A 16,963-nucleotide genomic window follows, 5' to 3' on the forward strand; every position below is an offset into this window, starting at 1 on the left:
AGGGTTAATCTTCTAGAATAACTAATAACTAGCATCGTCTTTGCAAGTGCAGGAGCGCTACATTATTATCGGGGTACCTTGTCATATGAAACACGTTTTACAGTGTGTATTTTTGCAGCAGTGAAACGCTTGCTCACTTGTACTATTATTCATATACCCTCCCTGCCTGCTGGCATTTAATATTCTTGTGTATCCTATTTATTTTACACCAGTAGAGAAGCGGCGCTGGATGTTTTTTTTAAATGTCCCCTTTAATTCAAAGCCTGTCATAATACTGCCAGTATCAACGCGAGGAGTCTGCAATACACATTGCATGAAGAATTCTAAAATATCTATATTTAAAATGCGCTGGCAGAGAGAGCCGTTTTATTCACACGAAATCCTTCCCTGCGAATGTGAAATCATCGCACCCAATAAGGGAGCGTGCGGTGCAAAAGCGGCTAAGGAGGTACTTCCAAACACCCAATGCGCGTTATCCAGCAGAACAACACGCATTTTATCAAACTGTTCTTCACAGCCTTTAACTAGAAAAACGGCGTGACTCTTCCTGCAGATTAGGGCTGTCTGGGTTAAGTTAGAAACTAAAGAGCAGATTCATAGAACAAATCAATCATGTTGTGAAAATAACATACAGCATGTACAGTAACTTGATAGAAAATAACTTCAATCAGTCTGCAAACTACTGTAAATGGCTGCATGCGTGCTACAATTAACGTTTCTTTGTAGGAGGCCAATCACTCGAGGAATGTAGATTAGTTTAATAATTAACCCGATTCGCCTCTCGACTCTGGAGTCCTTGCCTTTTTTATGGCAATAAAGGTTGTTGATTGGAATTATTTTAAGGGCTTGCCAGGTATTTGGTAATCAATTAAATACATATTAAACAAACTAAAATGATATGTAAATAAATATATTGGGCTACATAGCTGTATACATAGGCAATTGGATTTGTGTGTGTGTGTGTGTGTGTGTGTGTGTGTGTGTGTGTGTTTAACTGCATCATTTTTATTTGAAAATTGCATACATATATACATATATACATATGCTATAGATATATATATATATATATATATATATATATATAGATGGATAGATAGATAGATAGATATATTTTTTTTTTTTTTTTTTTTTTTTTTTTTACTTTTATTGAAAGGGATTCCATTGAAGCAGACGCCAAACTGTAAGAGAGAGTATTTATTTTATTGCACAGCTACCCCTGTAAACAAGTTCGACTGCATGTTAAAGTCCAGTGTTTAGCCCTTCAAACCGTTGGCCAGGCTGTGGAATTTCTGAACCAAGCTTGGGGAAGAACTCCACTGAAGCGGGAATTAAACTATCTGCTGATCGCGTCAGGACTCTCCAGGAGTTATGAGTCAGACCCATCACCACACGCACAGCACAACAGATGAGAGTCTGCCCCGCGCTACATCTGTTCGGCTGGAAATGATCGATTCGTTAAACCCTGAGGGCACTGCGGCGACCAACCTTCTCTGACAGGCTCATATTTTGTCCGGGGAAATGGATGCAAGCCCAGCCACCTCCTTGTCGTTTTTGTATAAAAATGATCCTATTTATTCACTTTGTGCACCCGATCTGATGACAGCCTCCCAGGCTGTGAATAATAATTTCATCAAGGAGCAGAAAAAACTAATGCAGGTTAGAACTTTTCAAATTATGGCGCTTGTGTCTTTATTGTTTATTTATTTTTTATTTTTTTAATTATTATCTTAAGCAATCCTGATTGTTTAGATTTTCTCTGGAAAGTATAGTCCGTTTAGCAGGAATAATTGATGAGAATAAATATTATTCTCGAATATATGACATTCACAGTATGACATTCATTTATTTTTCCTAATTCCTTTTTTTGAACCAGCATGTGTATCACTTAATGTAGGCCTACTGTCTGGTTTTATTGAGAATCCAGGACAGTTTTGGTTTGTTATCCAATCAAATCGTTGGATCGGTTTTATTAGAAATGTATTTACAGTAGTTCGGTGTAACACCATTACATTTTAACAGCAGATAACTGCATGTGTACCTTGTACTTGTCTTGACTATGTTATGATGTATTACTCAAAACGGAACCATTGTAAGCGACTGATATTGATTTCCTTGTTTTAGGTTTTGCAAAGCTGATTGTATCAAAGCAATGCACTCAATATTTACAGTTGTTTTATTTCAACAAAGGCGTGGCTAATTACATTATATCTTACCTACTGTTCAAATGACGTTTAGCAGTTAGACAGTAGCTAACTTTCCACACACTGTGGTAACTCGGATACTCCAGTGACTAATGTACAGTTGTTCAGATGATTTGGTGATACGAGTTTTGTTTTTACAAGAGAAAAATGTATCTTATAGTGCATTCTTTTAAATCCTATCAGATTTTCCAATTGGAATATCTTTGTCATTTCTACAAAATGTTTTAGGATGAAAAATCATGTATGGTTCCTACAGTGTAAATCAAGCGTTTGATAATCAAACACAAGCCTTTTAAAACAGATTATAAACACAGTGTTGTATTTATATTCTTTACATTGTATTGTTTACTTTCTTTATTTTGGTAACATGTTTTGTGTGTGAGTGTGTGTCTAAAGAATAATCTAAAATGAATTACAATAAACACTAACATGTTTATAACCTATTCCATAATCATCCTAAACATTTTGATTTACAGTGCATTCAATTAAAGGTCTATAGAAATTGGATTTATAATACTGAGAGAGAGAGAGAGAGAGAGAGAGAGAGAGAGAGAGAGAGAGAGAGAGAGAGAGAGAGAGAGAGAGAGAGAGAGAGAGAGAGAGAAAGCCAAATCCTTTGTTTAGGGACCGAGTATTTGACTTGTGTTTTTGAAAAGTCCAGTGAAGGCTCTGCCCAGCCTGGGCATTCTGAAACCTTTATTTTGAACAGAAGGTAATTATATTTTGTTTAACCTTTTATTTTGGCCCTAGTGTCCTGTTTTGTTTGTTACTGTTTTTGTTCTATTTTTGTAAATAAATGTGTGCCACAGCGCTGAAACTTCAGCTTCCCTGTTTCCGAGTCTCCTTTCCTGCCAGTAACATGTGGAGCCACAGCGCTACCCCACCACAATGCTTTTAATGTGTTTTACCATCCTTGTGTCATGCTTGGCTCAGTAAGATTTTATAAGGGGTTCACATGACAAAACAATAACCCCCTCTCCCCTCCCACTCCATTGTTTGTTTCCCAAAGACGCTAAGACGGCTGGACCATCAGAAGCTGACCAGAATGCGACAGTTGAATGAGGAGAAAAAACAGTTTGCTCACCTCATGAAGAAAAAGCTTGCTCCTACCAGCAGACTCCTTCTTCACGCACCATCTGGAAGCTCAACTGTATTCACTGCGGACAGAATCATAAGAACAGCATTGTCCACCAACACCAGCTTCACCGTCAGCGACAGCAGGAAAAGTACTGCGAAAAGCAGCGACCGCAGACAGAGCAGTGCTAAACACCTCACACCGGAGCTGCACCCCACTTTCAGACCTGATATCCAGTCTGGTGACAACTCCCTGGATGCAAAGACCAGAAAGTTGAAAGTAAGTTCAAGAGTAAAGCATATGTGTGTCCCTCTCACCCTCTCAGAAGATAACTGTACACGTAGCAGTGCTTATACACTTCAAACTAACACTGCTGGAATGTATCACTGTGATAAGTCTGCAGTATAAACTGCTGATATTATAGACCTGGCTAAGATGATGTAAGGGTTCTTAATTTAACCTTCTGTTTTGTTTATCTCATGCGTTGTGACCATTTTAGAAAACAATAAATAGTGAACACTCCGGTAAGTCATTTGTTATATACTACAGAGGGGATTGCATTTAAAATAACTTTTTTACATTTTATTTTATAGGTGTCACAGGCATACTTCATGTCCACAATACCCTTGAATACGTGTAAATGTGGTCGCTCCAGTAACCTGCTGACAAGAAGTGAAAGCTGTCTACCTGTCCTGCAGTCACATGTTTGCTGGGAGGAGACCTAGGATGCAGTTTAGAGAGCTTTTACTGATAAGAGCTGCCAGCCTCATACTCCCACCAACAGCACCAGATGGACCCGTCAAGCATTAAGTAGTATCTTCCTGCATTGTGCTGGTCTCATAATAATAACAATAGTATGGCTGGTTAAAGAACAACGAAGGTCTACTGCTACTCTATGAAATGTTTTACTGTAGTAGGCTATGAATCCTTCTGGCACATATGAAGTTAAGTGGTTCAGATCGCAATGTATTCACATTTCAAGCACCATTCTTTTAAAAGATGTTTATTATTGTAAATTATTTCCCAGATGCAAGATCTTCAGATATTGAAATACTTAAATAAAATCAATCATTACAGTGGCTATACCGACTGACACTAATCTAAAAAAGAGATTCTAAAAAAAAAAAATGGACCTGAAGAATGAAATGGTACAAAGTGGTTACAAGTGTGTGATTCACAGTTTTTATACATACACATAACTTTAAAAGACTCACACACACACACACACACACACACACACACACACACACACACACACACACACACACACACACACACACACACACACACACACACACACAGTATATTTGGGTATATGGAAACATATCTGTATGGCAAGTCATTATAGAGTCTGCTTTACTAAATAACAGGTTGCTATTTTAATAATTAAGTATTATAATAATTCAAATGAATAAATAGTGCGTTTTCAGTTTATCGATTACTGTTTTTCATCATGTATTCCTAGCAATTGATGAGTATCCTGTTGGATCCTGATTCTCCTTGGATATAGAGCTGTTTGCTGTTTTTTTTAATTCTCTGCACACTCTCTCTCTCTCTCTCTCTGTATATATATATATATATATATATATATATATATATATATATATATATATATATATATATATATCTGGAGAGAGAGAGAGAGAGAGAGAGAGAGAGAGAGAGAGAGAGAGAGAGAGAGAGAGAGAGAGAGAGAGAGAGAGAATATTTATTCTGGCCTGCAAGTTTCAGGTAAGGTCTGAAAATGCAAACAGTGTGAAAAGTCTGAACAAACATCTTCACAATTAGTCTGTATTCAGACAGCTCAGGGACAGGGCAAGACATACTTCTCAAAGCTATTAATAGCTAACTAAATAATAACACACCAAGTTTGGAATCAAATGCCAGCACAGTGTTAACTGTATCTAACCCGCAAAGCTAGTGTTAGCTATGTAGGTCACTTCACTGTTTTGTCCCCTGTCTTGCCTTTGCCATATAGTTCCATCATAAACTTATGTGCAGATGGAAAGACTTCTCAAAACTGAAGACAGAGTCACTGTTGTATATACTTGAGAGATTCCTGGTTTTGAATTGGTATCACATTACTGATTCATCTTGTAATCAGTATTGGTTACTTCTGTTCAGTGAGTTCTAAAGCGGTTATAGAGTGAATGGATTGCTGAGGAGCTATGGCAGTACACCTCAGGCAGGCTGCTGTTACTCTGATGAGTGGGTTAATTGGGACTGGCTGCTGACCCACTGCCTCCAGGAAAGGCTTTCATAGGCTGGTTTAAACCAGTTTGAAATTCTTTTCAAGGTTCAGGAGTTCAAGCTTGTCTGGTCAATGGAAATGCCAAGAAAAGCTAAACATTAGCCAAAGCTTTGACGTGGACAAAACAAAAAGAGGGAAAAACGCACGTCTGGTGTTTTGATTAGAGATAGTATTCACAACCAGTCAAAACCATTTCTCTCTATGACAGCATCATTCTTTCAAGATGCAAAATGTGTTTAGATATATGTCAAGCAGAAACAGAGGGAGCTCAAATGAGTTTGAAGCCATTTAGAAGATGATCGGTTTAAACATTAACCAGCATCAATAACATTACCCCCCAGAGAGAAAGAACATTAAAAATCCTGCTCCTCTGTTTTTTTTTCATTCATTTTTATCTGTACTAAATGTAATAACCACATCGTAAGATTCTCTTGAGTTTCTTCACAAATTTATATCTATTGAATTTCAGTAACATGTACTTAGTTTAAAATACATAAGTTAATAAAACCAGGTTATTCATTTTGTGGTTTAGGAATCTAAAACTTGACCTGGCAGTTACAGATGCACATTAGCCTGTGTTTCTTTACTAAGTTGCTCTATACAGGAGGTGTTCTGGCTGGATGTGCCCCGGTGATAGGCATCAATGCCATCCTTGACTACATTCAGGGAAATGGGCATGGATTGATGGGCAAGAATGTTTTCCATTAGGCGTCAAGGGGATAGTTTGGGAAACAGGCTTCTTCTGCGCACTGTGGTTGAGGGGATATGCCAGTTTAGATCACCAAATCATGAGGCAGGGTGATAGGGCAGAACTTCAACCTAGCTCTGGCAGCGGGGAATGTAATTAGGATATTGAATTCAATCATTCTGGTTGAACTTTAGTATGTGATCCTGACCTCTCTCACCTGTCACTTCATCCAGAACTGATACACCCATGTTAGTGCAGAAGCACCTGTAGCATGTTTACAGAGGTAATTCATTCATGGTGCTAAATTAGGTTCTTAAGCAGGATTTTGAGGTTTGTAATCTATAAGTTGCCCTAAACCACACTGATAAAAGAAGCAGACAGATTTTATAACTAAATTGATTAGACTGGTTCTAGCAAAATTGATAAAGCCCAATACAATTGTACTATAAAAACAGAATAACTTATTTCCCCAACATTTTGGTATGGATACCTTTTTTTCAGGAAGCGTACATTGGAAAACAAACATCAGTTGCTAATGTTTATACAGGTACAGTATTTCATTTCCAATAGAATGGATTTGTAACTTTAAATAACAACAAAAATATTAACTATAAAAATAAAATTAGGGAATTTTAACCATAAACTCTTAATCTGTTGACCAAACTATCATTATAGGTTACAGCTTCACTGTCTAACCAAGATGGCTTAATTAACGCGATGATGTTTAACGTAATGACATCATCGCTTGAGACGCAGCTCGATTTTCTTGCGGAGTGGGTAGAGCAGTCTCACGAGAAACAACAAGGTGACAGGGAGAAGTACAGTTACTCGCCTTAGTAATTGGTGTTTAGCCAGTCTTTAGTCTCAGCAAAAGGTGAGCGAGGCAATAGCCGAAGCAAATCTAGAAAATAAGGCAAAGGAAAAAAAAAAACAGAACGAAAGAACGTAGGTACCAGGAAGTGGTCGACCTGATCTGGGAAGACGATGGGAGCTGTCTTAGGGGCCTGTTCACTCGCCAGCTGTGTAAGTTTGTTTACATTTTAACTTGATTGCTTTTGAACAGGAAACACAAACAAAAAATAATTTCTTGTCAAGTGATGTGTCCGTTTATAAACTGTACCACGAGTTTTAATGTAACACACGACTACAAAGACTGTAAAACTAAGTTATAAAAAATAATACCAGTCAATTATTATTTGTCAAGTAATGTAATATTAATAACTGTAATTGCAATACAATTCGCCAGTAATGCTTTCCATTGACCGTACGAATGTAGTCGCTATTTTTAAAAAAGTGAAGTAATGCAAAACAAAAAAAGGCGACTAGGCTACCATTTTATCACAGAGCCGTCTGGAGAAAATTATCTTTGATAAATAGTCGAAGCATTTTGAGTTTTACTGACAAGACACCTACTTGAAACCAAATATCACCAGGGGTTATGAAACGAAACTAGCAGCAATAAGATCGAATGGCTTAGCTGCAGCTTCAGCGTGCCACTTGGGCGCGGTGAGCTTTCGAGTGATTTAATGCAGGTGTGCTGCATACAGTTTCACTTTTGCCCTGAGCCAAGATAGAAGGTAAAAAATGGTTGACTGGCCGGTTTGTCATCCTCAAAAGGTTGTTTTAGCCTTGGGGTACAGACAACTGAATCCATTCAGGGCCAATGCAGGCCAAATGGTTGATTGTGTTTAATAATTAAGGAAATTATTTAAACAGAAGGCTGTGGTGCTGTCCCAGTTTTACTAGCTGCATGGAACCAAGCCTTGCTGGTATATATAATTTGTATACTGTATATATTTGATAGTACTATTGCTGTCTCTGTTCATGTGGAATACTGTGTGGCTGATTACAGGAAGGCGAATTCAGCAGCCACTAATTGACTCTTACAAAGCTATGAGCTTGCTCGTCTGGCTTGAGCATTAAGTTGTTTACAGCCTTTCCATGGCTCACATGACCAATGTGTTTCCAACTTCTTAAAGCGCCAACAACTCTTATCCATTTTATATTCAAATATGATTCAGTGCTATCTTTTTAAAAATATTATCCCTAGTTTAGCCTTCTGTGAACACTAATAATAAATAGTGCTTTGTTGTCTGCCCATATTCAAAAGTAGTATATGTTGCAGGGACACACCTTTTCACACCAGGGTCACTTGCAATAGGACCTCGGTTTTACGTCTTATCCGGAGAACGGAGCACAAAGAGGTTAGGTAACTTGCTCAGGGTCACACACAGTGAGTCAGTGGCTGAGCCGGGATTTGAATCTGGCACCTCCTGGTAGCAAGCCCTTTTCGTTAACCACTGGACCACCAAGCCTAGGTAACAGGTGCAAATTGCACTTTGGATGAATCAGACCCAAACAGTGCTATGAATTGCTCCTGGATGCCTGATTTGATTACAGCCAGGTGTTGATAAAAGGCAGGTGTCAGTTGAGAAGTGTGGTCCTGATATGTAGAAAAACTGTAGCTGTGGTTTCTAAGAACAGAGCGCTTTCAGTTTCCATAGAAACAGCTGATTACCGCAGTCAGTTACATGTGTGATAGAGGTCTTCATCTAGGCACTAGCTATAAACCATAGGCACAGTATCTGGGGCATCACACTCAGAGATGCCAGCCAGAGATGTGACAGATTCACCAAATAGAAAGGACAAATCTATTAAGGTACAGTAATTCACATTTATGAAAAAGTAGCCTGTGCTGTTTTTAATTACATAAAAACAACTTTGAAGACTAAACAGTGCTCTGAAAAGTGAGGATAAACTTCTAGCCCGTTCTAAAACAATTGAAAAACTTGATGAAGTGGTCTTTAAGAAATGGTATGTAGCAAAACAATCCTTAAAATAGTCCTTAAAATGTTTTGAAAGAGCATGCTCTTGTGTCCCTGTCCCACTTGATTTTTCAGTTTCTTGTTCGTGTGTGTGTTTCTTTTCAGATACCATGTTTGTGCAGCAGTGCCACATGCTTGCTGTGCAGATGTTGCCCCAACAGCAAGAACTCTACAGTTACCCGCCTTATTTACGCTTTTATTTTGCTGCTTGGGACCATGGTTTCCTGCATCATGCTGGCTCCGGGGATTGAGCAGCAACTAAAAAAGGTAATTAAAACCAAATCCTTTTCATACCACCAAACTAGTTGTACTTTTCCATTTCCCTGCCTTTTTTGTGACAATGAAATCCCTGGTGACAGTGAAGTGGAGGAGGCTATACGTAGATGTCACTGAGCAATTTATGATTGAACTTCTGATGCCTCCCATAGTCTAACACCATGGATACAGTTTTACCATATGTGTTTTTGCTTGGAGATGGTACACTTGATTTTATTGCATTCAAACCTGCTTATTATGACTCTTGGTAATGTTAGCAGCACATTAAAATGTCTTGACCAAAATATAATGGGGACAAGCTCCTGGTATTACTTTGGTTTTGTCTTTTCTGTCACGCTACCCCACTTACAGTAGAGTCTGATCACTTTGGGAAATAAAAGCAAAAACAGAACAAGGTTTACATTGAGGTTGCTATTAAGCCCTCCAAATAATTGTTTTGGATTTTACTTTTGAAAATGGGTAATAAATCCAAGACCTGACGGCTGGTACGAAAGCTTTCCTATTATCCTAGATCAGAACTCTCTTCTAGCATTGTTTTCCTGTTTTTCCAATAGATACCAGGATTCTGCGAAGGGGGTCGTGGAACGCAGATCCCGACGGTAGATGGATTTGTGAACTGCGATGTCTTTGTGGGCTATAAGGCCGTGTATCGGATGTGTTTTGGACTGGCCATTTCCTTCTTTGCCTTCTCTCTGCTTATGCTTAATGTTAAAAATAGCAGAGATCCCAGAGCTGCCATCCATAATGGGTGAGTTCTCAATTCTTGGACGAGGCCCAATTCAAAGTTTGTATTGGAAAATAAGTTAATGCAGTGAGTAGAACGAACATGAAGTTTTTTTATTTCATAACAATTAATACATTTAAGTTAACCACTAAATAAGAAAAATAATTCTAGGCAGAATTATAAAGGTCTGCTGATTTCAAGTTTTGAAGATGTAGTGAATATCTATGTTTCAAGTATTAACAGTTACAATGTTACTGGTACAGGTCAGGCCTCGCCAGCAAAAGCTTGCTGTTTTAGTTTGATCTCATTGTAGATCACCATGAAAACAACAGCAGCTTTATATGTAGTGTCTGTTTACAGTATGTAAACATTTGTATTGACTGCTTGATGTTTTTTGCAGGTTCTGGTTCTTTAAGATTGCCGCCATTATTGCTGTTACAGTCGGTGCCTTTTACATCCCAGAGGGCCCTTTCACTCGAGGTAGGTCTGGTAGAAACAGCTCAGAGGAGTGTCAAAATATATTTTAATATAAAAAAAATAAAAATAAAAAAAAGCAAAATCATTTTGGCACCTTCTGTGTTATAAGAGACAATATCCAAGCATATAAAAAAAGGTTATTTTAAATAATGGGTTTGTATTTTCAGCCTGGTTTGTCATAGGTACTTTTGGTGCCTTTTGCTTTATCCTTATACAACTGGTATTCTTGGTTGATTTTGCCCATTCCTGGAATGAGTCCTGGGTTGACAAGATGGAAGAAGGAAATTCACGCTGCTGGTATGCAGGTAGGGACTCTACTCAACCAGAGCCAAGACTCTTTAATGTCTTTTCATTTTTTGGCTGAAACCAGTACACAAGCTGCATTTCTAACATGTAGAAGTTTCTAAACAAGTGAACTGCAATTCTAAGTATGGTGCATTTTTTTTTACTTTTATTAGTCTGCTTTCAGACATAGATTAATTAATTAGCACACAACACAGTTAGACAGCATGTTGATATTGTGGGGCTTACCTCGAAAATAAAAATAGTTTTAAGTGTGGTGTGTGTGGCTTTAATAAGAAAAAAAACCTACAGTTTGAAAAAAGTAGCAGTGCAAAAAAAATAAACCCTTTAGCAGAATAATTGAGCGCTAATGTCTGTGGTCATTATCTACTAGGTATATGTACAGTGTAACCCAGTTTAATGTCCCCTCGGTTAATATCCCAACCCGCTTATTATCACGTTTTTTTTAAAACCACTTGCCACTCACCATAGGTTTCTATGTTAAATGAACTCTTTTAATATCACTAGGAACCCCGCTTATTATCCCCTCAACACCCACCAGGCAACATTGCATGACTTTTTAAAATAAGGACAATACGTTTTTCAACCGATGTTCTCTTTTCACAATCAAAAAATTTAAAGTTTAACGTTAGTATAGACTAATCATTTTCACTAGCAACAGCTAGCTAAGAAATTGAAAGAAACAGTAACTAACGTTAACGTTAAATATAGTAACTGTATCTGGCTTTGTTGTTCCTGATTTTATTAGATTGTACACATAGCGTTGTTTGAGTTGTTAGCTACAGTAATTATGTTACATTACAGCAATAAACTTAAGCTTATGGTGCGGTAAGTGTTTTAGTGGACTGGTTTCCCCTGCACTGATATAATGTCAGCTAGCTAATTAAAGTATGCAGCAATTGTTCGTGTTTGTTTGAGCTTTCTAGACAAATTAATTTCTGCTATTGTTTAATTAAAGTAAACAGTCTTTAGAAAAACCTATTTGTTGTTACAGTACTGTAATATTAGTACAATATTGCAATAAAAGACGTACAGTACAGATATGGATTATATTCCGTTTTCTTTGTTTATATGTAAAACGGTTGAATATGGCGTGCTTAAATGTCCCTTACTTTCTACTGCGTGGTGGCGCCATAAGATAACATGAGACCCTGTTTATATCCCAACCCGCATAATATCCCCAAATAACTCTGCACGGTAATGGGGATATTAAGCGGGTTACACTGTATATATTAATGCCATCATGAACTACATTTACTTAAACTGCTTAAAAAATGTATATTGATGTTTGAAACAAGTTTCAAGATGTTAATGTCCCGTTGGCTTTAGAGGGTGTACCTGTGGTATAATGGCAGTGCTACTCTGAGCCCGACAGGTTTTGATCTGTGAGGTTTAAAGACATGAATATGAACATGATTAATAGAATTCTGGTAAGAGTTAATAAGAATGTTTAAAACGTCATGTTGCTCTACACAGAATTCTTTAATTCTATTAGACTGAATACTGTAACAGAGGGATGGCATTTTAGCTGGCATTTATTTGTGTGTACTTGAATGTCAACCATAGCTTTCATTTTCTTTTTCCAGCCTTACTATCAGCCACTGGATTAAACTACATCCTGTCCATTGTGGCCATTGTCCTTTTGTATGTATTTTACACCAAACCTGAGGGTTGTATTGAAAACAAATTTTTCATCAGTTTCAACATGCTTTTCTGCATTGCTGCCTCCATCACCTCTGTCCTGCCTAAAGTTCAGGTAAGCTTTATGTGTTGTTGTAAAGAACTCTGGATCACATATTGTAGAACTACTGAAAAAAGAATCTTCCAAACTGAAGATCAGGTTAGAACTACGAAAAAGATCCTTTTTTGCTCTGAAAGGAGTTGCATTCCATATAACACCAACTACTCTTTTCTGCATTGTCTGTTTTTTTGGCAAAATCATGAGATCATGAGAAATAAAATGGTACAGTGTGTACACTATTTGTAGCGGTATATTTGTGTGTGCCCTGGTCTAAATGCTGTAATACCATTTACTGTGTTTTTTGTTTTAGTTGTTTGCTTTTTTAATGCCATGGTTAGGAAAGCCTTAATGAGTCATCATTTCCGTCAGTGCCTTGGGAAACTTACAACTGAAACATTACACAATTCATACGAAAGAGAAGACAATTACAAGGAAACCTCTGCCAAGCTAACAATTCATATTTGCTCGTAAGACCTGGTTGCATTGCTTTTTAGAAACCGGAAGCATGTCCTAGCCATTTTGAAGTCCCTCAGTGTAATAAACGGTACACAGTTCAGAGTGAAAGGAAACCAATGATTCAGCTGTTGACATGAAACATTGTTTTGAGGATATGTGGCTGTTTTTTTAAATACATATTTGCATTGCCAAATATCCAGGTCTGGGGCAACCTGAAATGGTGAGAATTGTCAGCAATATACAGGGTGGGGCACATTTTTCTTGCAGTTAGCGAAACTGTTACAGTAATTTATTCCATTATTTATTTATTTTTTTGTGACTATGGGTGCATACCTAAACTTAACAGTAGTTTTCAGTGTCAACAAAAACATCCATAAAAGTTCAGCATTTCTGGGTATTTAGGAAAGCTTTGTTAATTTAATGGATGTCATTGCAGTGGCTGCTGCAGCTGTCTGGGAGGTTTTATGTGGAGAAAAAAGTATTGAAATATCTGACAAAGAAGATTCTATGATGGAAGCTGTAGCTATAATGGCAGCTTACTGATACAAAGTGCAATGCAGAGACACATGCAAAAGTGCGCAACTATGACCCAGACTTGGTCAATCTATATTCTGAAGTAGATTTTAAGTCGCATTTTAGACTTTCTTGGAGCTCGGTGGCCGTATATGCTAAAATGTAGCTAATTCTCCCTTAATGTTATGCAATAAAACTGTTACAATAATAATGTCTTTTATAGTTACTTTTTCTGCTGTTTGCACTGTTTTATTTTTTTGTTTTTTATTAATTTTTTACATTTACCGTTGTGAAGCTGATCTGCTTTGTAGCACAGTTTGATGCTAGCTTTGGGTGCCACCATCTTTTTTTGTTGAGTAGCTCACCAGCTCGTAGAGTCGGTGAGTTTGTTGAATTATCTTTGCATTGAGTGTTATAGAAATGTATTTGACACCTATATCTCACTCTCTTCAGTGCTGAAAAGGATACTTAATATAATCTTTTAATCTCATATGAGTGACAAGTTAGTACAGCTCTTAAGCATAAAGAGACACTGGACTAACAGTACCTTGTTTTACAGTCCTCTATGGGGGCAGAAGACTGACACATTGTTGCAATCTATCTGGAAACATCTGTTTCTTTGCAATTGAAACTCTGCAGACTATCATTAATACTGTCCTCCATACTAACCACAGGATCATCCCCAGTTAGGACGCTACTTTTAGATCACTGCAATTCACCCTTTGAAACCGTATTGTACTTTTAATATGTATCCTTGTATGCATGTTACTAACATAAATATATCATTTTGTATTCTAGGAGGCTCAGCCTCGCTCAGGCCTGTTGCAGTCTTCCATCATCACTCTCTATACAATGTACCTTACATGGTCAGCAATGACAAATGAACCTGGTAAGAACTGAACTCAGATCAAGACATTTTATACACTTTTCAGGGGCCTTCTTGCACATAGTTTATTGCCAAGTTTGGGCCAACAGCAAATGCAGTTTGGAGGTGTATGTAAAACCTTCAGTGCAATTTGAATAAAAACTAAATTCACAAATGAAAGCAGTGGCCACCATAGAAGAAATCCAGGTGTTCAGCTATTCTTGTGTGCTGATATAAGCAAGAAAATAATTATGACCTTCTATTTTGCATGGCCAACATTTTCTGATTACGTGGCTTAAACAGTTCTGTTCATTTCTATTAACTCTTGTTTCTGCTTATCTTGTTTCTGATCCAGATCGGAGTTGTAACCCCAGTCTGCTTAGTATTATTGAGCAGATTGCTGCTCCAACCGTGGTGCCTGCAAACAGGACTGTAGTGATTACTGGTGATGAAACTCCAGCCCCTCATCAGTCATTGCAGTGGTGGGATGCCCAGAGCATTGTTGGGCTTGTCATCTTTATCCTGTGCATCCTGTTCTCAAGGTAAGAAGTTAAAACCAAAAATCTAACCTGGGAAAACCTTAGCTCAAAAGAGCAGCATTTTGGCAAAACCTGTGACTGAATTCCAATGCAGGTCAAAACAGTGGTTTTACCTGACGTTGTTTCGGGCATTACTGTCTAGTAGATGACCGCATCAGGAAGTTATGAGCCAGATGGGAATGCCCTCCAATCAAGTTTATTTTGCTTCGTTTAGTATTTTCTCAAACTCAACAACTTGTAACTTTGTCACACGGGTTCATTGCATGTTCCACAGTCATCTGCCATATAGTAGTAGCATCTAATGCAGGGGTTCTCAAACTCGATCCTGGGGACCCCGTGTCTGTTGGTTTTTGTTCCAACTGAGCTCTCAATTACTGAACTAGACCCTTAAATAAACTGATAATTTGCTTAATTAGACCTTTTTACTTGTTTTCAGCTCTTAAACAGTTGCAAATTTCAGGTTCAGTTCAATTAAGGGTCTTGTTAAGTAATTGAGAGCTCAGGGGGGGCCCAGGACTGAGTTTGAGAACCCCTGCTCTAATGGAGCTTCGTGATTGGTGGATGAAAGTTCTGAGATTTATAAAAAAAAAAAATAGCAAGAGTGTGGTAGGTGATAGGTGATGGATAAGCTAAATGACATCTACACTGCATTGCAGACATGCCAAACTCCCCAGTCCTAAATGTAACCTAGTGAAGAGCTACACCATGGAGAAACTCACAATTCCAAACCGTTTGCTTTTTCAAATGCAGCATCCGCTCCTCCAACAACTCCCAAGTGAACAAGCTGACCCTGTCCACCAACGACTCGGTGATGCTGGATGACACCGCGGCAGGGGGCAGCGGACATCTTGAGGATGGGAATGGACCACGGCGTGTTGAAGACAATGAGAGGGATGTGGTTCAGTACAGCTACTCCTTCTTCCACTTTATGCTGTGCCTGGCTTCACTGTACATCATGATGACTCTCACCAACTGGTATAGGTCAGTGAACAACATTTTCTGGTGCAGATTCAAAGCTTTTATTTTGTTGGTTGAGCCAAGGACAGAGTTGTGAGCTCTTCTGTGCACTTTTGATACATAGAAAGTGAATAGTTATTTTTCTCCATCCACAGCCCTGATGCAGACTATAAGACCATGACCAGCAAGTGGCCTGCAGTGTGGGTGAAGATGACGTCCAGTTGGGTCTGTCTGGTCCTGTACGTTTGGACCCTGATTGCCCCAGTCGTTCTCACCAACAGGGAATTCAACTAGTTCCATCTTTCTCCACAAAGCACATTTTCTTAATACAGTCCTTTTTTCTGAAGCCAAATTATTATTTGTTTTCCCCTTGTAGGTTCTAAAATGTAATTTTGTTTTTAGTTGACTTGTTAAAACATTGTTCCATCACTGCTATGCAAAATGCTGTTGCTTGTGGGTATGTAAAAAATTGTTTGTCTGAATGCGTTATATAAAATATGCTTCCTTGTAGTCTGAGACCTGCTCCAATTACATTCTCTCTTATTATGTTAATAGGTCTAAGAGCAGCAACATTTTTTTTTAAAATTTAAACCAACAGTGCACTGAACATTCTATAAGAACTGTGTTTAAGTTAATGTCTTATGTTTTATAGATTTATTTTTAATGCACCTTACTGCTAATCATTTTATATTTCTATTGATTTTTGTGCTTTTTTAGTTAAACTTGAAAATATTACTTTTACAAAAGTTCATGCTCAGCAAGGAAAAAATAATTTATAGTCAAGTGCTACAGAATTGCAATATAAGATGCTTTTGCCAAATAGGTAAAATATTTGTGTTTTTTTAATCTAAAATGAAGTGTTAGGTTGGCAGGCTGATAAAACTGTATATGCCTAGCTGTAGCTCATTGAACAAAGCAATGTGTTTATGCTGTATGGCTTTGCACTATAAAATAAATAAAACATTTATCAGATTTTTTTTTTTTTTTTTTTAAAGCTTCTTGTTGCGACTTCGGTTGCATTGTGCAGTAGTAGCTGGTAAAGGTTTCGTGAATTTCTAAACGTTAGTTCTAG

The 16,963-nt window shown here is 37.8% G+C and overlaps 2 protein-coding genes across 2 annotated transcripts; both read left to right on the forward strand.

Annotated features, from left to right (window-relative positions):
• The first annotated feature begins 1,213 nt into the window (after positions 1 to 1,213).
• LOC117426403 (uncharacterized) lies at positions 1,214 to 4,678 on the forward strand. The gene is made up of 3 exons (XM_034905272.2): positions 1,214 to 1,656; positions 3,211 to 3,555; positions 3,870 to 4,678. The coding sequence occupies exons 1-3, from the start codon at positions 1,519 to 1,521 to the stop codon at positions 3,999 to 4,001; spliced, it is 615 nt and encodes a 204-aa protein (XP_034761163.2). The 5' UTR covers positions 1,214 to 1,518; the 3' UTR covers positions 4,002 to 4,678.
• A 2,264-nt stretch (positions 4,679 to 6,942) lies between these two features.
• Positions 6,943 to 16,863, forward strand: LOC131702071 (serine incorporator 1-like). Its single transcript, XM_059003745.1, has 10 exons — positions 6,943 to 7,238; positions 9,146 to 9,307; positions 9,871 to 10,064; positions 10,441 to 10,520; positions 10,685 to 10,822; positions 12,407 to 12,576; positions 14,329 to 14,419; positions 14,751 to 14,937; positions 15,685 to 15,915; positions 16,047 to 16,863. The coding sequence occupies exons 1-10, from the start codon at positions 7,200 to 7,202 to the stop codon at positions 16,183 to 16,185; spliced, it is 1,431 nt and encodes a 476-aa protein (XP_058859728.1). The 5' UTR covers positions 6,943 to 7,199; the 3' UTR covers positions 16,186 to 16,863.
• Positions 16,864 to 16,963: the final 100 nt, after the last annotated feature.

Source organism: Acipenser ruthenus, chromosome 29, assembly GCF_902713425.1.
Source record: "Acipenser ruthenus chromosome 29, fAciRut3.2 maternal haplotype, whole genome shotgun sequence".
Lineage (NCBI taxonomy): Eukaryota > Metazoa > Chordata > Actinopteri > Acipenseriformes > Acipenseridae > Acipenser > Acipenser ruthenus.

Coding starts and splice junctions, on each gene's coding strand:
- LOC117426403 (XM_034905272.2), top strand. CDS start 1,519: ATGGATGCAAGCCCAGCCACCTCCTTGTCGTTTTTGTATAAAAATGAT. Junction 1,657..3,210: donor AGCAGAAAAAACTAATGCAG/GTTAGAACTTTT, acceptor TGTTTCCCAAAG/ACGCTAAGACGGCTGGACCA. Junction 3,556..3,869: donor CAAAGACCAGAAAGTTGAAA/GTAAGTTCAAGA, acceptor TTTATTTTATAG/GTGTCACAGGCATACTTCAT.
- LOC131702071 (XM_059003745.1), top strand. CDS start 7,200: ATGGGAGCTGTCTTAGGGGCCTGTTCACTCGCCAGCTGT. Junction 14,420..14,750: donor AGCAATGACAAATGAACCTG/GTAAGAACTGAA, acceptor TTTCTGATCCAG/ATCGGAGTTGTAACCCCAGT. Junction 14,938..15,684: donor CTGTGCATCCTGTTCTCAAG/GTAAGAAGTTAA, acceptor TTTCAAATGCAG/CATCCGCTCCTCCAACAACT.